Here is a 24,487-nt window from a genome sequence, read left to right on the forward strand (position 1 = left end):
CGCTCACATGGCAAAAATCTGAGGAATTTTGTGGATAACCTTCTGTGTTTGTGTGTGTGCGTGTGAGCGTGCTTTACCTCGTCATTTCCCCTCCTCCTCCCAGCCGTTCAGCCATGTCCAGGCCCAGAAGCGCCTGCGTTCTGACCCCTCCACTTGTTGTTATGGTCACCAGCTTGTTGCCCACCAGCCAGGTCATACTACGACCCCCTGCCAAAAGGAACTCTGCGATGGGAGATCTAAGAAGACAAAAGAGGTCAAAGTCATGTCCACTTGCCATCATACAAAAACAGTGATTAAAAGTAAACACAACTCCTTGCCAACCTCTTAGGCAGTGCAGAGAAGTTGGAAAAGACATATCGTGCCATCATGTCCAGACAGGTCTCCGTCAGCTCCAGGTGGACGGTCTTCAGGCCCTCGTCTGCCTGAGTCACCGCGTTCTCATCAGCGGAGCCCAGACTGCAGGTAGTGGTTGAGGTGTGCATCCTGCGGGAGGAAACGGAGAGGAGGTTAAAACAACGACGAAGAGGGCAGAGAAGGAAGGGGAGGGCACACAGGCGTCAGATATATTTTAACATGTAATCAGCCCACACAGAGTCATGCAAGCTCTGATATACACACACAAAGAGTGCAGAACATCATAAAAATCACACCAACGTTCATGTTTCTGTCTAACCACATGCAGCGCAAGCATTTATATGCACACATGCACCTATATGTATGTGTGTATATAAACAAATATACCAAGGGATAATTAGATTTTCTAAAACACACAAACACAGACACACGCTGGGACATGGTACAAGCGGCTTACCAGCTGTGATACCCCACTGGTTATTTCCTTCCATGTAAATAAGCTCCGTGTAGGAAGCTGAAGGATCTACAGTGTAACATGTTTTGATGTTAAGTAAGTCACAGGACTGCAAAAATATCAGCAGGAGAAAGCTGTGTTTGAGTGAGCATGTTTAACTGTGGGCTAATGTCTCTGCTGCAACAAAATGTCTTTATTAGTGTTAAGCAGCAACTGTTTGTACCCACAACAACCATTACTGCCTGCTCGACAGGCAACACAGGTTAACAGCACCTCTACGAATGTTAACATCAGTCTCAGTCACAGCTGAAAAGATACTGGAGGCGAATTCGGTCAAAATGAAGGCCATGCTGTTTTGCACAAAAAACAGAAAATGAGCGATTTACTGCAACACTCTGCACCCAACTGTGATGTCTCTGTTCATCATGAGTGCACAAGGCAGGCTGACTGCCTTCATGTCTCATCCTGACAGAACCATGAAAAACAAACAAAAGTTAGATAAGGAATAAATATTAAAATGAGGCAGACAGCAACTGTGGGAGGAACAATGGCACAGGAACACCTGTCCTTGATGGATCTATCATGGTAAACTTCTGCTTTATTTGTGTCAGCCCTGTAAGTATCTCCAGTTTAATTAGACACTATAATAGCTGTTGAAGGGCTGTCTGACAGGAATCTATCACAATTCAAAATGAAGATTTTCAAGATTTCGTCCATCTAAAAGATTACATCCTTAATATAAAATCCAATTCAGATGTGTTCACAACTGCCAATTAAAATGTTTGTGAATAACACAGTATGAAAGTGACTAAATCTGAGAGGTTTAAAGACTGATATTACAGCTGTGCAGATCCATTAGTTCTGTCAGAAGGGACAAAAACAAATCTCTCACTCAGACCAAGTCCCAGCATGTGAATAAACGCCTATTCAACACGTTTTATACTTACCATCATTCTACTAACAATGATTCATTTTTCACTTCAATGTCTAATGTCTGGACACGTACTCCAAACAACATGACCATGAACACTCACGACTGAAGTGCGCTGTGTCAGGCGATGCTTTCTAATATCATCTGGCACATTGCTATCGATTATGCTTTATTTCTCAGAATTTCACTCAGACTTTCACTCATACTATAGCTGAATTTTATGGCATTTCTTAGAATTCAATGCCATACTTTCTATTGCAGGTACAGTACAACTTTCAGTATGGATGCAAGAGCAGCAAAGTACGAGATAATTTTACGGTCATTACTTGATATCACATAGAAAAACATAAAAAAATGGTCATGCTGTCTGGAGTGGAACAGGTGTCCACCAGGAAACAAGCTTCAATCTTACTGGTTACTCAGGTGTTACCATTCAAGAGACAGAAAACCAGCTGTTTAGGAAAATAGCAAATATGCAGCCGTTTAGCAGTTGAAGCAGAATAAACAGATCTACACTGCAGTTGTTTAGTCTGATGAGGTACCATGTGTCACTCTGAGATTAAATTCAATTTACAGTAGTTTGTGCTGGGCTTTTACTGCCATCTGTAGGGCAGGAGGGGTAAAACATATTCAGTCTAGTGGCACTGCAGCCACATCTGACAACTGCAATGTTGGATCATACTTCTATCAGTGACTTGAGCAAGTCAGCCAAGCAGAGATGAGCAGAAAAGTATGAAGATTAGGTCAGGTGTTGTTGTGTATATGTGTGTGGTGATACGAATGATCTGAGTCTGTAATAATTAAGCATTCAAAAGTTAACACCAGCTCAGCCTAAAATCCCACACTAGGAGATTGCCATGGTCATAGCAGCAGAGCGTATGTTTGTGAGTGGAGCGAAACAAGAAAATGTCAAGCAAGCAAACAAAGCTGTTGTGTTGCTGTTGTCCCTGTCACTGGCCGAGGAAGCAGAAGTTCCCTCCCAACAGGAAAAGGGAGGCAGAGTTGTAGATTGCGGTGGCTGTTCGGATAAGATCCCATCACTTTGGATACACATGCTCTGCACCACTCTCTCCTGCCATTCATTTGTTATTGGGCCAATCAAAACCAGTCAGCAATACACCCAGCAAACCAAAAAAACAAAGTCAAACCAAAGACAAATGAGAAATTAAATGAATATAAAAGCAAAATCTGTGTTAGAGCAAAAACAAACAGAAAACCATCAAATGTTTTCCGATGTCTTCTGCAAACACTGCATGCAAAAGCAAATCATAAAAAACAAAATGTGAATCAGCACACGTACGATCACAGCCCAAAACAAACCAAAATGGTCATCACACAAACCTTCCTCCAGCATGCACCACCCGCTCCAGGTGTTCCCTGGCAACAAACCACCCAACGCCCGCCCAACGGACCCGCATGACAATGACCCTACACCCAACCAACCATTCCATGGAGGAAGCAACAAGTGTTTGGATTGTTGTTGTTGTTGTTTTTTGTTTGGTTACCCAGAAGGCTCTTCTCTAACCTGCGGACCGCGTGTTCGGAGACGCTGATGCTGCGGGAGCGGAACGCGTCCATGGCTGACAGGTCCCTCAGCTCTTTAACTGGAGAGCTGCTGCTATTGGCTACCGCTGCTGCTGCCTTCGCCACTTTCGCTGCCCGTAGACTGGGTGATGATGAGTACCCATGTCGAAGGGCAAGGGGAACGGGCCCGGGTTGGCGATAAGGTGGCGGTGGGCAGTAAGGGGGTGGATCATCGTGAGGGTTGCGGTGGTTTGGAGTGTGGAGGGAGAATGTGGTGTGTGGAGGTGTACCAGGAGACAGCAGGAATCGTCACCAGAGCACCAGAGCAACATGAGAAGGTGACCAAAGGGCACACGCCACGCAGGGGGGGGGCGGGGTACAGAGGATAGGGCCACAAAAGTCAAAGGGCAGAGGTCAGAGGGAAGGGAGGGGCCAGGAGTAATGTAGGAAGGATCCAGGATGACACGACCACCCCCCAAACCACAACCGCAACGCAGCACCCAATCACAGGAGGCAGGGGAGGGATCAAATGAAGAATTGAAAGAAAAACAAAACAAGGTGAAAATTAACAGCAGTGAACACTATGACTCAGATTACAGGAGAGCGGAGTAAGAAAAAGAGGGTACAAAGAAAAGGATAAACATCAACTAAAAAGGAAAAAGACAAGCTAGAGCAGAGGGTAAAAGAGCTTCTGCTACCGAGAAAAGAAAATACACACACAAAGTATTCAGGAGGAGCAACAAAATAAACATTATTTCACACAGCAGGTACATAGAGAAGCCAAGGACTGGTACAGGAGAAGTAAAATAGTAGGGATGAACTCAGCACAGGCCTGACATCATGGAAGTTAAAAAAAAAAAAAAAAAACTAATCTAACTGAAAATGAAATGTTGGGTTACACCTGATGGCTGGAGCACAACAAGTCTGAACTCAATGCTCTGAGGGACGAGACGAGATTCTAATTATGCACTAATTGGTCTTTCAATAGATTTAAAAGGTAATCAAGGTGTGTATTTTCTGAGAATCAGAAGAATCTGACATGCAGCACTCCAACTCAACAGGACAATGAGCAGCACAAGACAGATCACTGGATGAATGATTACACACTATGAAACAGTGAAGGTGGGCTGATGCAGAGGATCAGGAGAAACTGATGCTAGAGGAGGTGCCATATATCACTATGAAAAGCTTTAATGGGGAGTGTGCTTGATTCAATGGCAGCAAGGGAGTTAAAAGGGTTTTTTGAAATTAGTTGTGAGGACCGAAACAAGATTGAGATGACTTGAAAAAAAGGTGTAAAGAAAGAGGCTGCGCCTACTATTTCCTAAGACATACATGACTGCACAACGGAGGAGGAGAACTGATCCTGTATACATCTATTGAACCTGTATATTTGTATATTGTATGTGGTTTTCTATGGATAATTTATTACTTGACAAGGGATTTAATATAAAGCTACAATGAATCTCTGTGCAAAAAAAGCCAAAAAACAAGAAAAAGGGAAAGCAGTGTAACAGATACTTCAAGGTCCACACTGTCTCCAGGTCATTTTCATGGGGAAACATTCAAACTTCAAAACTATGAAAATGACTGAATCGCTTCTTCTTCACCTGCTTTCAGTTGGCAACAAAAATGTGTGGCACAGACACATCCAGTTAGTCGGCTGAGTCTCAGCTAGTTCGTGATTTCGTTAAACCTCTGTGCAGCCCCCTCCTTCTCGCCATGATCTCCCATACTGTGTCACAATGAGGGTTTTTTTTTTTTGGATGTTTTTATCCTGGGTTGTTAGGGCGATTAAGACACAGACAACCGACAAACATTCACACCATGTAGAGATGAAAATGACGCCTTGCTGAGAAAAGCTTCCTTACACCTCTGTGTGAAAGACGGTGTGTATTTCTCTTTGTGTACATGGAAATTCTGTTCACTTGGGTCATTAACAGATGGGCGAGATGTGACAGGGGGAGAAAGTAAAACCTACAGGCCTTTTACTCATGCCATCCCCATGTATGTACTTCTGCTACAGGTGGTGGACACATCAACACAAACACCTGGATAAAATAATACAATCTACTATGACACACACAGACACACAAAGACACACAGACACACACACCGAGCAATAAAACATCTCTGAAAGATTTACCATCTACCTGTTGACTTAGATCACATTATATTATCCAGATGTTCGTGTTATTTTGTCCACCGCTGTATGTCATTAATATGAGAAATGAATATTGATTAAAAAACAAAGAATGGCAGAGACCGGAACAAATTTCAAAATGTAGAAAAGCATAAACAATAAATAAAATAAATGAGTGATCACCATGGCAACCTGAGAGGAGTCACTGCAACCATCACGCCACAATACCAGTCATGCTGAGTCCCCTGTTCCCTTGGCAACCCCGACCCTCTTACACGACAATGGCCACATGGTCAGTGTGTGGTGCTGCGGGTATGCACATCAGCACTTGCAGCTGCGTGTGTACGTATGCTTTACCTCTTGGGCCTTTCATTGAGGCTGGTGCTTCGGGCACGAAATGAGCTTTGCTCATGACCGTCGTCGAATGGCAGCAGGGCATTGGAACGCAAACCCTAAACCAAGAGACAAAAGACACAAAAATGCAAAACTGAAATGCAATTAAAAGTCAATACAAGGTCTCTGCATCGACTCCCAAATAGTGTAGAAAGGCTTGAGGCTCGTGCAATTTTAAACTTCACGTCATTATATGACTAGATTCACTGTTATAGTGCAACATCACAGGTCTGCAGTTTGCAGTCTGTCCAAAACGTATTGTTCAGAGATTTTAAAAGGAACCGTTTGACATTTTGGGAAAGCCGTTCATGCCAAGAGTTAGATGAGAAGACTGATATCGTTCTCATGTCTGTCCGTTAAATATGATGCCACAACCAGGAGATGGTTACCTTAGCTTGGCATAAAGACCAGAAGGAAACAGAAAGGTTCTGTCCAAAAGAAACAACAACAGAAAAAAATCCACCTAAAGCTCACTTATTAACATCTCCTTTGTTTAACCCGTACAAAAATTGAAGTCCAAAAATGCTATTTTGTTTTACGGAGGATTATGCGACAGACTATTTCTTTGCTGGGCTCAGTGACTTTTTGGAATCTATGCCTGCCTGGCAATTTCACAGTGACAAGACTGCTCAGTCTCCCTGTTTCTAGTCTTTATGCTAAGATAACTGCCTGCAGGCTGTTGTCTAACACTAACACACAGGCATGACAGTGGTATGGACTTTCTAATCTAACTCTCAGGCAAGAAAACAAATACATTTTCCGAAATGTCAATGTATTCCTTTAAGGCATTATGTGATTAATGACTAGACAGTAAGTTACTGTCAGGAACTGGAAGATGCCTGGAGTGCATCCTTTATAGGATTGGTGATGGTAAATGGACGGCATTTCTCTAGCGCTTTTCTAGCCTTAACTCAAATCTCCTTTACAACACAAGTCAGCATTCACCCATTCCCGCACACATTCATCCAGCAGTGGATAGTGTGGATAGTGTGTGTGTGTGTGTGTGTGTGTGTGTGTGTGTGTGTGTGTATGTATATATATATATATAAATATATATATATATATATATTTATATTACTTGTGTGCAGTGGGAATGGGAAATTGGCGAAGTTGTGAGTTAGGAGATAAGATTTTAATAGTTCGAAATAACAATTGCAAGTAAAAGTAGGGATGCATGATAATTATTGGGCCGATAGTTATCGGGCAGATAACAGGAAATTATGATGTCATTCCGATAAGTCCGATATCATCACGAATAGCCCCGATAACATATGTGTTTTTGTGTGATGTCAGTATGTGATGTCAGTGTGTGATGTCAGTGTGATGTCACTGTGCTATCTCTGATGTCACACTGTGATGTCACACACTGTGATGTCACACTGTGACGTCACAGTGTGTGATGTCACAGTTTGATGTCACTGTGTGATGTCACTGTGATGGTCATTTCTAATTATATCATTCTGAGATATTAAAATCATAGTTTGTAGGGATGCACGATAATTATCGGGCCGATAACAAGAAATTATGACGTCATTCCGATAAGTCCGATATCATGACGAACAGCCCCGATAACATATATGTTTTTGTCAGCACGGCAGTGCCTCGCTCCCACTATGAGACCCGAATGGCCTGCAGTGAATGCTGCGTTCAAGTGACGTTGGCATAATCAGAAAAACTCCTTCTCACTGGAAAAAAGAATACCTGATGCCAGAAAACAACTCGTTAACTCGGTCATAATTTTGCTAGTTGCTGACTTGAATTAATATTCGCAGTATTTTTTCACACGTTACACACAAAAAATAGAAACATGAACTTAAATAGGACAAAAGAACGACTGGCAAACGAGGGGACGGGGGAATGTACGTTACACCTTGAATGCAGCATGCGGCACAGCGTGCTTATGAAAACAGAGTTCAGACTTCTTCAAAGTTTCCGAAGAAGATTGTTCGCTGGTTATTCGTAACAAATGATCCAAGCGAGTTCCACTTGGAGCGAGAAATTGCACGAGCTTTAATACCTGATCAGTCACCTGAAACATAACCACCGCTTGGATGGTTTGGAAAGCGTATGAGGACGGCCGGCCTGCTAAAGACGCTAACGTTAGCAAGGCAGCCGCAAAGAAGCCACCGGGACTTACGCGACGGCGAGGCTTTCGAAAAGTCCAAGAAATTTGCCAAAGATGACCCACGGGCTAAGGTTATTGTTACACTGGTCATGATGGTGCTTGACTTACTATGGACTGCCCTTCTTCAGTTTGTTTACATAGATAAGTCTAAGTAAGGGATCATGTATCTTCCTTCAGGATGACATAGAAGCCCGACGCGACGCTTCTCCGTAGGAAACTGCTCACTATACGTTATCCCGCTTAGAACACGGCTTACTACTAAAGCATTCAATAGTGTGACACAAAATAGTGATTAAAACATACTTAATTGATTTAAAATGAGTCTACTCTTGCCTGTCACCGCTCTCACTGCGCAACGGCTCTGAAAGTAAACACGTACGTTGCGTAGCAACCGCCTCTCACTGTGCGCAGGCCGGCAGGCAGGAAAACTTATTTCTTTACAGATATTCAGCGAAATCATGTCAAATGTGGAGAAGTGATGGGATATCCCAGACCTGAGAGAGACGTAGCTGGAGACAGAGTTTGGTTTACCGCTATTTTTTGGGACTGATGGATAAAAGTCCTGCATCAGCTGATTTCTGCTTTCAGCGTCAGACATTAAAAAATCTGACTCCAGTTTTGTCTTCACTCAGCAGTCTTTTAGCAAACCGATCGTCCATGCTGTGTTTCTCTTGGTGTTTTTTTTTCGTGTCTGTCGGCTTCAATCTGGTCAATCTCTGCGTCCTCAAGTCTTTTGTGTCTTAATATTGCTCCTCCTGTCGGTCCAGCGTTGTTCTTTACTTTTCTCATCTTTTTTGCTGGGGACATCATTCTCCAGCCAAGTGTTTGGTCCTCTCCAAACAAATTAAAAATAATGTACGGAAAATGCTCCATATTGTGCCACTCAAATCAGCTGGCGATTTGTTATTGAGCTTGGTACATTAAGGGATTGCCCCTTTAGTCTGACTGTTAGGAACACCGCTGAATTTTCGCGATTGACCAATCAGAATTGAGTATTTAAGAGTGCCGTCTTCTAACTTCTGTCAGTACAATATGCACTGTGCATTATTTTTGTTGTCATTGAGGAATGCACTTTTTCAGTTTGTTTAAATAGAAATGTTTGAATCTAACTTGTGCCAGTGCATTAATTTTCTATGTAGATTTATTTTTTGTAAACTTATGGAATACACTTTTTCAGTTTGTAATCCTGATGCATGTATTTGCATCATTTCAAGGGGCCTTTATTTTTTATATCAGTAAGTAATGCACCTTATTTAAATTGATGTGAGATATCGAATAGGTTTGTTTGATAGCTTTAAGAACATGTTTGAGAGGCTTACCAATAGTTTTTCATTGGAAAAATAAATATCTCTTCATTTAAAGAGTCAAAACTGTTTTTGTTTTTTTTCGTGGTATTGATGTCATGATGTTAGGTATATGTGTGTGTTATCGGTTATCGGTATCGGCCTTTAGGAGCTGAAAGTTATCGGTTATCGGTATCGGTTTTAAAAAACAGTTATCGTGCATCCCTAAGTAAAAGAAAACAATAACAGCTGGGGGACTGACAAGCACACACCTTTGTGATGTACTGAACAAAGTCCTTGCGGAAGGGGAGTCTGCAGCGTATGAACCACATGGCGATTACATGGTGAGCCAGAGACACGATGTACTGGTTGAACCTGAGGGGAATGGAAAAAACAAACAGGTCAGTGTGTCTGTGCATCTGAGAATACACATGTGTTCTTATGTGTATGTGACCACTTACTTGGAAGGGTTAGTGTAGGGTAGAGAGATGGCAAACACACTGACATACTGTTCAGCTACAAAGTTGGCATACAGATGGGGCAGTCTCACCAGAGCTATGAAACACAACAGAAGAAAAGAACACATCAACAAAACACTTTCTTACTTAGTGCTCCTCTGTAACAGAAAACTTTGATATGACTGGCCTTCACCATTCAACAATGGTACAGAACATTTTAAGAAAAGAATGAACATGTTTTCAGAAAAGTGCTCACTGGAGAGGAACTCAAGCATAGGGGATGCCATGGCAACGGTTGCAGATATGTGGGTGAGCTTGACGATAAGAGCGGGGAGGAGCTTGATCATGATGTCAGGCATCTCCACCGTGCACATTGTAAGAGCCACCACACACTGCTTGGCACAGCGGTAAATGAGGCCGGTCTCGAGGCACTGAACCAGCTCTCTCTGTAGAGGGTAAAGGAAATTAACTAATGTCATTCCAGCTGGACAGGCTGTTTGCTTTGAAATGATTGTGTGTGGGTGGAGAGGCTGGGAAATCTGAGAAATACGGTGTTCAGACGCCATATTGGGATGTTGCTGGACAAATGTGGATCCTCAGGCTAAAAACATCCCACTAGATAGTCAGTAAACACAACATATAAGCTGCAGAACATCTGAGAAACCTGCTGGTGATGTCACAGACGGTACGACTATTATTTTATACAGATTTTTGTTTGCACCTGTCTCGACTGCTCCAGGTAGTTGTGGTAGGAGGTGATCGCTGTGAGGACAGGAACCACCGCCAGCTGAACATCAGTGCGAGAAAACCCCTCTGGAGTCTTCTTCAAGCGCTCCGAGATCAGCCGATCCGTCACCTTCAAGCGCACAGACAGAGAAACAAGTGACATATAGTGACATTTGGTCATGTGTGTAGACTTGTATTTATAGATTCGTATGTGTTCTTTGCACTACCATGCAGCAGAGCGTCGAGCAGAGCTGGTCCAAGCTGCACGGCGACGTGAGCAGCAACACTTTGTACTGCAGCGTCCACGGCAGCTTGTCGAGAACCAGCTTCAGCACCTTCCAATCTGTTTCCTGCAGGAGAGCAATAAACCATGTCTGATATCTTAAAAGACAGCAGGGAAAACACTGTAATCATCTCTTAAAAGTGTATCTGTGGGGTGTGCAAAGCAATTTGCTACAAAGGAGATAAATCCCGGAGCATCAACAATATTTATTCATGTACTCCTCAGGAAATAGCAGACACAATTGTGATGCAGACATTGTACTCCATGCATGCCACTTATCTGTGGATACACTAATTTTATGCACGTGTGTGTGTGTGTACCATCTTGAGGCACTGCAGGAGGACAGTGAAGGCAGGTGCATAGGGCAGGTAGGCTGAGCGTATTGAGGCTGTTGATGCAGAAGGAGCAGTGGGGGGAGCGGGGCTGCCAGCTGGAGGAGATGTTGAACCCGCTGGCTTCTTTTCACTCACACGTTTCTCTGGCTCCCTGACACAACAAAAGATTAACAGTAAACAGTTCTGTTTGTGTTTAGATGACTGAAATATAATGGGCAAAACAGATGCAGGTACGAGCTGTGGCAAAAGCAGGATGTGTGCATGCTCACCCTGTGTCACAGTAGCAGTATGGGCTGAACCTCATGGCCCTGTCTTTGTTGGGAACTCCGAGACGGTGAAGAGAGTCCGCTCGCATCATTAGGAAGAAGTCAAACACCTGAAGGAGAGAATGAAAGTCAGCCGGCATGTGCATTACAAATGAGAGATATATATGCAGAAATATGCAGAGAAAACTCCCTCACCTGTAGTCTGATACTTGAAGCAATTGCTGAGCAGTACTTGTTCTTGTAGTGAAGCTGCAGGTGGCTGATAAGCAACTCATACACACGACTAGCATGACTGGCTGGTAGGCTGTAAAGCTTGCTCTGCCGGGAGAAAAACAGATGCTGTTATCACCAGATTCATTATATTTCCTCTAGTTTCAGAAAAACTAAACTAGAAAAAAAAATGTCAACTTGCAACACAGGAAAAAATGTTTTTAGTGTATTTTTCCCCATAACTTGATTGTCTTAGATTAAAATGCTAAATTAAAAAAAATAGTTAAGATTTTTCCTATTTGATGTTTACAAACATTACTGATGTGAAGAACATTAAACAGCATCAGAAAACATAAAAAACTTGTAGTTCATATATACCTGTGGTTTTTATGTGTGTGTAGTGTGATAGGAGGTTTCTATCTTCTGTTTTGATTTTTCAAAAGCTTCCTTCCAAAGAAAGTTGTTGAAGGTGATTTAGATCAATAACCAGTAATGGACAATACTGATTTATGTATCTGGCAGACTGCATTAATACCATAAACATGCTTTTTTAAAATCACTGAAAATACATTCTCGGTTCCTTATGCTAGTGGCTACTTTTTTCATTTTTTCTAAAGTAGTAATCTTAAAATTAACATCTTAACGCTTTTGTAAATCCAGTCCCCCATATCTGCATTTGTGTACCTGCAGGATTTCCAGCAGACCCAGTATAGCAGTCCTGACGTCCTCCATAGGAGACTCTGCTGTGGGGTCTCTCTCAGAAACCTCCAGGGGCCCTGAACACACCAGAGAACGGCTGGCCACCTACACAGACAAAAAAAAACACAGACATCACTTCATCATGGCTGGAAAAGACAGAACTCAATGACTGCATCAAGGTAAAAGTGAGATGACATGAGCATCCGTGCGCGTGCGTGCTTGTGTGTATTTGTACCCGCTCAATGATGTCCAGCAGGCTGGTGAAGTGGTGTGTGTTGCAGCCTTCAGCAAGGTCTACCAACAGCTGGGTGGCCTGTTTTCTGACGGCCAGGTCCCGGTCTTCAGCTATCCCACTGAGTTGAGGGATCACCACCATTTCAATCAACTCATCCTAGAACGAGTCAACGAAGAAAACAATGCTGAATTGTATGACAACCTGCACATCTGAAATACCACACACACAGCGCACAACAGCAAAACAAGACAGAGCAGATATACAATAACAATTACAGTGACAGCGGACTCTACAGCAAGGTTGCAAATGTGACTATGTGAGCGTACAGACCTCGTAGAGCTGTCGGTTGGTACTGAGAACGAAGGACAGGATGTGAAGCACTTTGATCCTTATCACACTGCGAGTCTCGTTCCTTAAAGAGAGATAACAGAGGGGGACAGGAAAGATTACGAAACAGCAGAGATGTGATAGGGATCGAGGTGACAATTAACAAAGGGGAACACAACGAAAATACCAAAAGCTTGTCACTGAGACATTAGATATCATCACCCTCATCTTTGTCTGCGTCCTACCTGAAGAATTTCTCCATGAGGCGGTGAAGGCTCTGAATCCAGCCGTCCTTGGCTGGCTGGATAGACTGGGCCCTGTACGAGATGAGGGTCAGCACTGATGCGTCCTGTCATACACACCAGATTAAAATTAGAAAAGGAGCAGTGGTATGTAAGAGAACCAGATGAAAAAACAGGATGACGCCAAAGGATGGAAAAGCACTAACGGGTCTTTTGTCAGCACATTTCTCCACCAGACTGAAGAACTTCTCTGTGGAGCCATGGTAACCGTTCTGCTCATACAGCTCCTCCACTGTGGTCAACAGCTCATAGACAATGGCCTTCAGCTCTGCACTGCCTATTGTCTGTGAAGACAGATGAGACTGGTCAAAAAAGAACAGGTATTTTATGTACTTCTACTGTGTACGTTTGTGTGTGTGCACATATGTTGGGTGTGTGTGTGCATATCTGTACCTGGATCTGCTGCAGCAGGCGCTCTATGATTCCCAGCAGGATGTCCCAGGTGACCACCTGCAGCTCTTTGCCGTACTTCTTGATCAGTCTGGTGATGGAGAGGACGATTTCATAGGACACCACCTCATTGGCACTAGACATGGCCTGAGTGGCAGAGGTCAGACAGTGACAGTCATCACTTGAGTACATACCTACCGTAAAAAAATGGACGTACTGTATGTGTGTGTGTGTGTGTCTTACCTTGTAGAAGGATGGCAGAACAAGTGTAGGTGTGTTTTTGAGGGCGGGGAGTCTGTGTGCACCCCATAGTGCCATTCCAACAAAGAATACAGCTCCCCTCAACAATGGTGCATCCTCCATGTACACCCTGGTGGAGGTTGCAGGCAGTTAGACAGATACACACATACACCCATCACGCAGAAATGCACCACAAGCTTAGAAATATGATCAAACTGCATAAACCTGAGATAATACCTCTCCTCCATTATGCGGCACATAGTGTAAATGGCACTGTGGCCCAGGTGAGTCCCCAGCACCTTCCTCATCAACTGGAGAGCAGAGCAACAAGGGAGAACAACAAACAACGGAGGAGAAAAGCAGAGGAGGAGGTTATGAATTATGTCCTTTTAGGTGAGAATCTTCAGATTTAAGTGTGTGTGTGTTTGCTCACCTTCCAGCAGGATTCACAAAACTCCTTGACGTTGACAGTACGACAGAGTGTGATGATGAAGACAGTGAGAGAGTCTGAGGGCAGGCAGTTGTAACACACCACTGCATCTAGTACTTGTAGTGCCACCTGAATAAATCACACACACATCACACACTTCAGAATGATGTTGAAAACAAACCTACTGCATTCATTATTTTTACATAGTGCTGGAGAATGAACAACACAAAGTTAAAAAAAGCTAATGGTAGTGTTAATTATGTAGTAATTAGAGAGTTCTCCCATTATTTGTCAGACATGTGAGCTCCACTGGCTCAGTCATGTGTTTTATTACCAGTGAACAACAACAGTAACTTTTAAGCAGAGAGGTCAGCATGTACTGTTGAATGCTAACGAGATGTTTGAACAAAGAATGTGTTGATTGTTCTTCAGCTGACACTTGAAAACACATTACACTGCTGTTAAAGCTGCTTCAGTTCAACAGAAATCTGTAATGCGAAGGAAAAAGACAAATATCTACCTCAATATCTGTTGAAGATGTTGTTCTATTGCACAGGAGACAGATTTTCCTGCAGAAAGCACAACAGAACAAGCAATAAAATGCATGTTAGTAACATTTTTTGGACTAAAAAAAACAGAAGTGTGTATATCTGTCTTTATCTCTAACTTACTGGACCATGACGGAGACATTTTGGTCCAGGTAGCAGCTGTTGAACTTCACCAGATTTACGAGAACATGGAGAAAGTCTGACGTGAGACCTATGTCCATCCACAGGAGGACAAAACGTGCTGGAGGGCAGGAGGAAAACAGCGAGAACAGAAAAAAATGTTACCAGTCAAAAAATGTGTGAAAGATGATTCGTGTCTTTACAAGTTGCAGGACAAAGTGGCTCAAATTAGACTGAATCTCAATTAGCTGCATTTTTCAGTTGCAACAGAAGGCCAACAATCAACACTATGATATGCAAGTTTAGTCTTATATTATTCCTAAATATGGTCATATCTGTGCAGTTGTATGAAACAAACTACAAAATTAGCCACAGTCAACACAAAGTGCATCTACAAAAGGGGAACTTCAATCACAAGTTTAAACTAACCACTGTCGAGATATTAAGTTTGAAGGCAGCAAACAAATACATCTAACTGGTATGAAATCTAACATGGCCAACCTTTTAAACAGTGTTTTCGAGTCAATTTAAAGTCTAATTTACTCAATGTTTAACAATGCAAATCATGACCAGAGAGGATTAAGCTAGCGAACCGGACAATCAGCCAGTGTCAGTTAGTGTCAGCCAGTTTTAAAGTGCTTTGAAGTTCCTCTCCTGGCATTGATTAAACCCCTAAAAACATACTTCTGGTCTTCGGAATTACATATTTAGAAGTTTTTTCCATGAAAGAAATCCCTTATTGCCTTAAAATGCTTTAGCTGTAACTCTACACCTTTGCCCTCCGCCGCTTGCCTGCAGCTCGAGCGTACCTGCTCATCGGCGACTCTGCTTGTCACACACACAAACCTCTGCTAGTTTTGCTAGCTACTGTAAACTACACAATGGTAAGTGGTAATATGGGAGTAATTCAGCCATACATTTGCACATATGAAACCCTGGTTGTCTGAATCTGCGTTTCTGAGACGGTCATTGGTACACTTCAGTTTCAAACTGAAAATGCTGCCATGACTTTGACTGCTTATTTCGCTAGTTAATTGTCTAGTAGCCTATAAAATAACATCCAATGGACGACACGGATGTTAACATGCTTAAAAACTTTTTTTTTTTTTTCCCCATTGGAGCAGGTCTTTAATATTTTCCCATGGAGTTGTACCTATGTCCTCCTCCAGGTATGTGATGTCTTTCCCGTTCTCAGTTAAGGCCTTGAAGACTTCCAGCCTATCAGAGAGGTCCTCGTTGCATGGTTGGTAGTCTCTGATGACCTTGAAAAAGTAAGCTCTCAGAGGGCCCAGCCGCTCCCCCTTCACAGAAAACAGTTAACATGAACTTATGACTGGTGGAACTACGTTCACATTTTGTATTTGCTTGTGTGTAGTGTGCCTATATCCAGTACCTGTCCCTGTATAATGGCCCTCAGCAGCTGCAGGACAGCATGTCTGGCCTCAGGTGGCTGCTCTGGAGACAGCATGTCCTCCACGGCTTTCCATACTGCCTCCACTGCATGCTGAAAAATGTGCACACACAGATTTTGACAAAGATAAAAGACTTCATGCACTGCTGTATCAGAAATATGACACCCGGAGCAGACTCACCTCCTCAAACTTTTTCGTTTTGGCAAGATCACAGACGTGGTTCATCATGCGAACACGGTTGCTCAGACCGCAGTCCGGGTGAAGTTCCTGAAAAACATCAAGATCATAACAGGATGCAAAACATGATGGGAAAAATTCAAATGTGTGGAGAGTTTCAGTGTGTATGAACATGCACAGATGTCTCTCCTGCGCACCTTGATGATGTCAGTTGTAATGATGAACTCGGACGGTTTGGTTTCACTCTGTTTGCTCGGTGGCCGTGGGGGTCCCAGCCCAAAGATCCCCTTCACCTTGTCCTTGAGGCTCTCCTTGCTTGGTTGTTTATTCATGGCCCAACCTGGAGGTGTGAAAGACTACACAGGCTGGGACAGATGGCTGCCTGGAGAAAGAGTAACACACATTTAAGAAATTTGGCAAAATGCATCACAGCAAGGATCATTATGACTTTCATTCAGGTGCAAACTTGGTTGGATTAGTACAATGCAAAACCCAATACATAAAGGTCAGATAAAGCAACTGGCTTTATGTAAATGAGACTGGCTTGCCAGCTAGCAATTGGATGGTTGGTGAAAGTAAAACATAAATATGATCAAACAGAACCCCATTGCAATTGTTAAATCAATTAACACTGTTACTAAAAAGATGCTACCACTGTAGACCACAGTAAAATGAGTCCAATAATGAGTCATGATAGTAAAATGTTGACAAACATCAGCAATGAACATGCCTGGGGTTGAGCATTAGCTAAACAAATCTGATGCTTAAGACACAGAGTCAGTTCACCCAAATTACAAACATACTTTTAACAGTCTTCACAGATGAAGCTGAGAAATAGTCCCACAGAAAAGGACACACTGCCGCTAAAACATTATGAATGATTGTAGTAAAGGCATGAAATATATTTCTGTACACTTCATTGTTTGTTAGATCAGACAGGAGCACTTGTATACTTGAGTGTACTTTCAATACTATACTCAAATCTACTTTTTAGTCTCTAAATTTTTTGGGACAGTCACTTTGTTGTCTTTTTCAAATTGTTTGCGTTTGATGTGTGCCCTCTCAACCACTGATGATGATCCTGAGCTCTGCTGGTTACTTCCAGGTCACGGTCTGTGACAAAGAGGGTTCTGCTATCAGAGCAGCCAGACGATTGACCTCAGACACACCAAGTCTGCAGCTTCTTTAAGCCTCTTACAGTTTTTCTTTTTGTGAAAGGCTTCAGAAATGACAGTTTTCATTATTTATTTGCGTGTTCATTTTTTTGTCTTATCCTTTGACCTTATCTAATTTTATCTGCCTTGCCTGGTTTTATGTATTTATTTTGCTTCATTTGTAACATTCTTAGGAAAAGTGCTATATAACAAATTTTATTATATCATTATTATAAGTACTTGTACAAGCAGTAGTATTAGGACAGTGTGGCGTTTCTTCCAGGATATTGTTCAGCTGGGGTGGTCAGAGACCTTAATCTTGATGCATCTTTTTTCGTGATTGAATTTAATTAGCAGATGGCGACCTGAACAATGGACACAGTAACTGAATATGTGGCACTTCTGCTGTTTTTCACTAAAGGTCAATGTTTCAGAAGTATTTGTTTTTGCAAAATGTTGGCAGAGATGGCCTCTATGCCTAAAACCTCTGAACCTCTGTGGCTAATTGCTTCTTTGTGTGTTTCCTCAGGGAGTCTCATGTATGAAGTAGGGTGGCAGCAGAAATTTCACCAGATCCCAACAGATGTTTTTTTTTTAACCTGGCCAAATAAAACAAAACTATTACAGTGAGGGAATGGGAGAGGCGCTCTGTGGGTATTTTTTTTTCTTTCCTGGTGTTTGCATTTATAGTTGTTGTAACAGAACAGGTCTTCTAAGACTGCAGCAGTGAAGTTTGGAGTCGCAGTCTATCAATGTGTAAGCCCGGGTGGAGGGGGGGCAGGTTTGGAGAATCTGCTGTCATGTGGACTTGACAGAGTCAGAGGGGAGGGGAGGTGAGTAGACAGACAACGACTGTTCTGTTTCAGTTCAACAACAACAACCACATCGGTGCAAGGTAGCCTCCGAGCAGAGCAAAACATGTCTGTGAACACTTGACAACATAAACATGGTAGAATCAGGAGAAATACACAATGGCGCTGCTGTACCGTTAGCTAGCGTTACGCTCTACATTGTCTGTAATGTGCTAGCACTCCTCTGTGGCATTCAAGGTCTGGTAGCTTAAAAAACAGCACCTTCTTCACCCCCTCTCCTCCCCCTCTCCTCTCACCTTATTGGAGATAAGTCGCTTTCGGTTTCATTCAGCCACAGCTTCGCCCATACGCAGCCAACAGAGCCGTCCGCGTCTGGGCATTGATATAACTCTGTACTCGCTGCTGAACGCCTGTTCTCGTCCAAGCTCGGTCCTCCACTCCTCAACCGGATGACACAGTAATGCTCTGACAGGAGCACTTCCTACAAAAACACGTTTGCTGCACTCGCTGATGGGAAATGTAGTTCTGAGCAAGCTAAAAACCCAAACTACGCCAAAACCCGTTTCTTAGTCTGAATTTAGATACTAAAACGAGCGAAGAGCAAAATATCTTCACAACCGTAAGTCAGTGCTCAGGTTCCTATCGGTCGCGTAAGACAGTAATGATATATAACGCCACATGAAACTAAAACTGAAACGTTAACTCAACTGGTAAGCTAACTAGCTGCTAGCTAGTTGAGCGTGCTGATGATGCTGAAGTTGGTTCCTTGTTGGAGTCAGAAGCAGCACTGTCGCCAGGCTGCCTGTGAGCGGAGCTTTTGGACAACAAACCAAAGCTCAGACAACAACAACATAGTGACTCAGTCACTGCACCTTTCAAGCATCTCTTTGGTGTAACCACGGTATACTCACTCTGATGATACTGACGAGAGGCTCTGCGGACAGCTGGTCAGTTTATACACAGCAAATAGCGGCAGTTTTGCAGGTACTACAATATAACTGCATGAGGAATCTTAAAGTGGATGCTTGTCCAACTTCAAGTTCATTAATGATTTGTTCAAAATAGTCATGTAATATTACACTAGAAGTTTTGATTCAATTCCAAAACTGTAGATTAAATCAATAATGACTCGACTTCTAAATAGTTATATTTCTGTAATATTGATTTGTTTGATTTGCTTGTAAATTAGTAAAATATGCTGCAAACATTGGCCTGAATGTGAATTTCAACAAGATCAAGTGTTTTATAAAACATAGATTTACATAGAATGGGGAAATGCTGTTTTAAAATGAATGAACTAGTGGATGTTACAAGCCTTACTGTAGATACAGAAGCAGGTGTATCCGGACTGACAATATTTAAAATAAGAAATCGCAGCTCAGGAACATGTGATTTCTGTGGTCAGGAAGACACTAGACTGTGCTTTACTGTCCTGCATATCAGATCATTTGATTAAGAGCCTTAAATACAGCAATTTCACTTATGCTATTCTGCAGAAAAGCTCAGGAGATCAGTGAGATCAGGATTGTAAAACGTCAGATTTAAAATACTGATACACGCTGCACTGCATGCCTGTTTCTGATTTGTTTCGATTTATTAATATTTTCTCTGTTTCCTTCAGCACTTCTCCCCTCAAAACATAGCAGCATGCAGCAAAATCAGTTGTAGTTCAATTAGTTTAGGTCATTTTCTATATCTAATGCCATATAATCGCATAAAACCTGTTGTTCAGTATTTTGTTGATAAGATTCTTTTTTATGATTATTATTGTTGTTTCCCTCATGTATTTCTTTAAAGACAGGACTTAAACTCCTCTGGTCTGCTCGTGACTAGAAACTACGAATGAGAAACCAACTTCAGCTTCACCTAAATGCTCCACGTACGGTGCAGCACGAGGGTCTGTTATGTAGTCCAGTATTTCATAATGGCTTCTCCTTATTTCGTGCAGAGCAGGTCTGTCATCACTCGGAGTGGGAATCAAAGTTCTGGCGGCACACCTGCGGCCTCTCTCAGGTCCAAACTTACCAACAGACGGAGGAACGCGGATCCAGTCTCCCCTGCGGCGGTGAAGGTGGAGGAGGAGGAGGCGAGGATCTCGGAGCAAAGATCCTCCTCGGCCCCCTTATCGACGGGTAATGTTTACGTTGGGATAGCAGCTGAAACATTTAGAAATGAATCAGTATACATATGAGTAGCTTACAGGGCTGCTGAGGAGGAGACATTGTCTCGCCTAACATCACATGCAGACTCAGTGTGTCCTGCAGGAATAGTTCATTCAAGGGGTCATTAGATGAGTAATGATATAGGAAAGCAGAAAAAGCATTTTTAGACTGGATCAAAATCGGTTTAACTTTTCAGACTTCTCTCTTTTAGCTGTTGTTTGTTGTTAAGAACTACTGGACAACCTTTAAATTCACTCTCTGGCCAGTATACACACATGCAAACGGTGTGGAGGCAGAGTGGGAGCAAATCTCTGCAGCCAGGTTCCTAAAACTTGGAGAGTGTCCTCTCCAGGAGAGTGATGTTGCCAGTGAATGTCCATGGACGGGTATGAGATGTTCAGTGAGGTGCCCACAAGCTTTAATGCAGACTTACTGTGCTTCCATGCAGGGTCAGATAATTCTCCTTCCATCTCCTCTGTGCTCCTTCAGGTGGTTGCCCTGAAATCCTCCCCACCGGCAGACCACATCCAAAAACAGAATCAGGCACTCCAACGCTGCTGTCACACGGCCGCAGGAGGCGACAACTGAAGGTGGAATATGACAAGGATGAAGGTGTCATGCCGGTGAAGGCAGAGCACTGGGACCCTCCGGAGTGGAAGAAGCAGTTAGGATACATTCGTGAGATGAGAAGCAGCCGTGACGCGCCTGTAGACAACATGGGAGCAGAGAAATGCTACGACACAGAGGCTCCTGCACATGTAGGGGTTTTTGTTTGTTTGTTTGTTTTTTTAAGTCCACATAATCCACTGGTTCACATTGATTTATCTTGCTCCTCCTGTTGTCTTCTCTGTCCGCACAGGTGAGACGTTTCCAGGTGCTGGTTTCGCTCATGCTGTCCAGTCAGACCAGGGACCAGGTGACAGCGGCAGCTATGCAGAAGCTCCGAGCTCACGGCTGCACAGTAGAAAATGTACTCGCTACTGATGATGAAACACTGGGAAAACTCATCCACCCAGTCGGCTTCTGGCGGGTAGGCCTCTGTACCTGTTACATCACTAAATTTGAATGAAATCAGCTTTGGTTTTGCTCCTTATTGAATGGTTTCTCCCTCCCATCCTTCTCTAGAATAAGGTGAAGTATCTGAAGCTGACATCAGCCATGCTGCTGAAGGAGTTTGGAGGGGACATCCCAGACAGCGTGGAGGGGCTGGTTCGCCTGCCAGGAGTTGGACCTAAGATGGCTCACTTGGCTATGGACATCGCTTGGGACCAGGTGTCTGGCATTGGTGGGGACACACTCTTGAAGCTTGCACAGTCAGTTGCAAATGAAATGGAACACATAGTCACATAGTTGGAAACTGAACTTGAAGCTTCAGCCTGTCTCTCGTTAACTCACCCAATGGTCATCAAGTATTCTTTGGCTGCATGACTCCCATTGCTTAGAGAACAAATGTTGTTTAAGGTGGTAGAACACTTTACTCCCCGCATGCCATTGTACCGCAGTGTTTGTATGTGTGTTTTAACAAATTAAAAAAAGAAATTAGGTTGGTAAAGTCGCAGCAATAACAGATGAAATGGAAACAGAAAAAGATGCCGTATATCTGCTGTGCTGCGAGTAGACTTCATGTATGCACCAGAGCAAGTCCACGTCACCATCTACTGTTTTCTAAAAATGTAAATCTTTACGTGTGCATGTGATCATTTATAGTGTTGATTTTTTTGTTCAGGTGTGGACACACATGTGCATCGTATCTCTAACAGGCTGGGCTGGCTCAAGAAGCCAACCAAGAACCCGGAGGAAACACGTAAAGCCCTGGAGGAGTGGTTACCCAGGTAACAGCATGGCCGAATCACAGCAGACCCGCACAACCTGATTAAAACAGACCAACAGATCTATATAGAGTCGCTAAGATCGACCATAAATGAATACAGCACATCATTGACTCTGGTGATTAACAGGAACTCTTCACTGTATGATGTGTTGACTAATAGTAGCGAGTAACTTTTAAAATCAAATCAAAATGATGAAAACCATTTGGTAATTTGGTTTTTAAATGGTTAAACATCTATCATCTGCAAAATGACAATCTGTCCCTGCCAACAATATTATCCTATTAAAACATGAAAAGTAGCTTCTCGTAGTTTAAAACACAGCGGGACACAATGATATGTCAGTATATGCATGTATAGATGTCCATATACAGTACATAAAACGGGCTTAGATTTATATTTGACGGTGGTGGTGGTGATGATGATGACATTTACAGTGCATGTCAACAGATTTCAGCCGAGTTTCAGACCATAATGTGTAATACAGCCTCCGATCCACTAGAGAGTGCCAGTGAGATGGTTAGCCTCACCTGTGTGAAAAGTACCTGCGCATATGAAGGTGCAGTACTGGCAGGGAGCGATAATGACAGTAGCGAAGAACAAATGAGGTATAAAGGGCAACAAAATCCTTCCAGAGGTGGCGGTCGGGGTAGAGTGGAGGATCACACACAAAACGTTCACACTGGATCCAAGAACCAGGTTTCGATTCCTGTGTGAAACCAATAGTCAGTGTCACTGTTGTAAGGAAGTAAATATTTTAAGCAAAACCATGATCTTTTCCTAAACCTGAACAAGTAGTTTTCGGTGCCTAAATATAACCAAACTGCAACCATGACCTGAAATGTTCTTTCCTCTGGAGTTGGTAGAGAGCAAAGGAAACTTTCAAATGAAAGCCAATGATGCTCAGTATCTGCTGGATGTGTAAAAAGGCAACTGTTCACACATCAGCTTAAAAGGTTACGTTATGTTGGTGTTGTGTTTATAGCGCTGTTCCCAAATGGCCAAAAACATCTATCAGTACAGGTTTAAAGTAATCTTGAGATGTTCCCGTCACGCTCTGTTGCAGGGAGCTGTGGAGTGAGATCAACTGGCTGCTCGTGGGTTTCGGACAGCAGGTTTGTCTACCCGTCAACCCCCTGTGCTCCGTGTGTCTGAACCAGCACAGCTGTCCGTCTGCACACAAGAACTCTCCTACAAAGAGGCCGAAGGCCGGATCCCCGAGGTCCCCAAGTCCAACTTCCTCCTTTAAAACAAAAACTGAACCTGACCAGGAATCTGCTGTTAAATACGAGAGGACAGAGAAGGAGCTGCGGCCCACACCTGTTTCCCCCACCACCCAGAGAAGGAGGCTGAAAAGCAAAGTTAACCACTGATGTAGTTGTCATTTCAGCTTTTGTCTGAGCTGTGACCAAATGTTGCACAAGTAGAGTTAAACATATACACACACAAACACTGAAAACATGCAACTAAGCTAAACATAACAGTGAATATACAGCATTATTCAGGATATTTTTTATATTTTATATAAGATTAAATATTTTTGTATTCTTAGTACTTAATTCTTTAATAACAAATAAAAGAAATGGATGTTCTGGAGATGGATGTCGTCATGTTTTAAGCTTTCCCAGATAACATTTTCATATTCAGGTCCCCCATAAATACTATAGCTGGTATATACAATGTACTTATGATGAAAGAACATAAACTAAACAAACTACATACAAATACACTAAAAGACAGTCAATAGTCCCATTCCCTTATTCATAAAAGCTGGTTGTATTTGTCAGTTTAGTAATTTGTCTGGTCACATCTTTCTCTAAACTGTAAAAACATGAAGTCAAAAGAAATGACCAAACACTGAACTGAGTTCTGAACTGTCTGATACAAACATTTTACAGGCTTGATGATGAGGAAATTAAATGTCATCACTTTCATTAGCAAGCACTTCTAGACCCTTTTTGCTCTGATACTAAAAACACAGGTGTAATTAACAGCAACAAGAAGTGGGTGCCATCAGGCGTGTCACTTCCAGGGAACCTGTTACTGCATGCTGGCAGGCTTACTGGTTCTCTTAAATGGATCAAAGCTATTGTTAATGTTATTAGTTACGCCTGCATTTGTCTTACGTGCCAAAATGTCTTCTGTGAAAAGCAAGGCCATTACAG

At 42.7% G+C, this 24,487-nt stretch overlaps 2 protein-coding genes across 6 annotated transcripts in view; one reads left to right on the forward strand and one right to left on the reverse strand.

The window, feature by feature from the left end:
- Positions 1-20,414, reverse strand: part of tsc2 (TSC complex subunit 2) — a 29,681-nt gene extending 9,267 nt beyond the window's left edge. For 2 of the 5 annotated variants that reach the window (XM_041933281.1, XM_041933285.1), the window contains exons 1-28: positions 18,628-18,790; positions 16,563-16,747; positions 16,369-16,455; positions 16,170-16,280; positions 15,930-16,077; positions 14,780-14,897; positions 14,629-14,677; positions 14,112-14,237; positions 13,916-13,989; positions 13,682-13,808; positions 13,442-13,585; positions 13,195-13,332; positions 12,992-13,095; positions 12,750-12,831; positions 12,420-12,575; positions 12,170-12,289; positions 11,471-11,593; positions 11,279-11,385; positions 10,995-11,160; positions 10,619-10,741; positions 10,387-10,521; positions 9,922-10,111; positions 9,669-9,762; positions 9,480-9,582; positions 5,764-5,858; positions 3,265-3,405; positions 322-483; positions 78-236 (exon numbers count right to left, since the gene is read on the reverse strand). In XM_041933281.1, coding sequence (XP_041789215.1) covers positions 78-236; positions 322-483; positions 3,265-3,405; positions 5,764-5,858; positions 9,480-9,582; positions 9,669-9,762; positions 9,922-10,111; positions 10,387-10,521; positions 10,619-10,741; positions 10,995-11,160; positions 11,279-11,385; positions 11,471-11,593; positions 12,170-12,289; positions 12,420-12,575; positions 12,750-12,831; positions 12,992-13,095; positions 13,195-13,332; positions 13,442-13,585; positions 13,682-13,808; positions 13,916-13,989; positions 14,112-14,237; positions 14,629-14,677; positions 14,780-14,897; positions 15,930-16,077; positions 16,170-16,280; positions 16,369-16,455; positions 16,563-16,697 — 3,317 coding nt within the window. In that variant the 5' untranslated portion in view covers positions 16,698-16,747; positions 18,628-18,790. Of the gene's footprint in view, positions 1-77; positions 237-321; positions 484-3,264; positions 3,406-5,763; positions 5,859-9,479; positions 9,583-9,668; positions 9,763-9,921; positions 10,112-10,386; positions 10,522-10,618; positions 10,742-10,994; positions 11,161-11,278; positions 11,386-11,470; positions 11,594-12,169; positions 12,290-12,419; positions 12,576-12,749; positions 12,832-12,991; positions 13,096-13,194; positions 13,333-13,441; positions 13,586-13,681; positions 13,809-13,915; positions 13,990-14,111; positions 14,238-14,628; positions 14,678-14,779; positions 14,898-15,929; positions 16,078-16,169; positions 16,281-16,368; positions 16,456-16,562; positions 16,748-18,627; positions 18,791-20,356 lie in introns of those variants that run through there. The other 3 variants (XM_041933283.1, XM_041933282.1, XM_041933284.1) reach the window with 3 other exon arrangements.
- nthl1 (nth-like DNA glycosylase 1) lies at positions 20,202-23,918 on the forward strand. The gene is made up of 6 exons (XM_041933286.1): positions 20,202-20,463; positions 20,983-21,251; positions 21,353-21,523; positions 21,619-21,778; positions 22,220-22,325; positions 23,389-23,918. Exons 1-6 carry the CDS (start codon positions 20,202-20,204, stop codon positions 23,693-23,695), a joined length of 1,275 nt encoding a protein of 424 aa, XP_041789220.1. The 3' UTR covers positions 23,696-23,918.
- Positions 23,919-24,487: the final 569 nt, after the last annotated feature.

Source organism: Chelmon rostratus, chromosome 3 (assembly GCF_017976325.1).
Source record: "Chelmon rostratus isolate fCheRos1 chromosome 3, fCheRos1.pri, whole genome shotgun sequence".
NCBI lineage: Eukaryota > Metazoa > Chordata > Actinopteri > Chaetodontiformes > Chaetodontidae > Chelmon > Chelmon rostratus.

Excerpts from the sequence above, each read along its gene's own strand:
- nthl1 (XM_041933286.1), top strand. The coding sequence starts at position 20,202 with ATGCTCCACGTACGGTGCAGCACGAGGGTCTGTTATGTAGTCCAGTAT. Across the intron at positions 21,252-21,352 it reads ACACAGAGGCTCCTGCACAT|GTGAGACGTTTCCAGGTGCT; the intron begins GTAGGGGTTTTT and ends CTGTCCGCACAG. Across the intron at positions 21,524-21,618 it reads ACCCAGTCGGCTTCTGGCGG|AATAAGGTGAAGTATCTGAA; the intron begins GTAGGCCTCTGT and ends ATCCTTCTCTAG.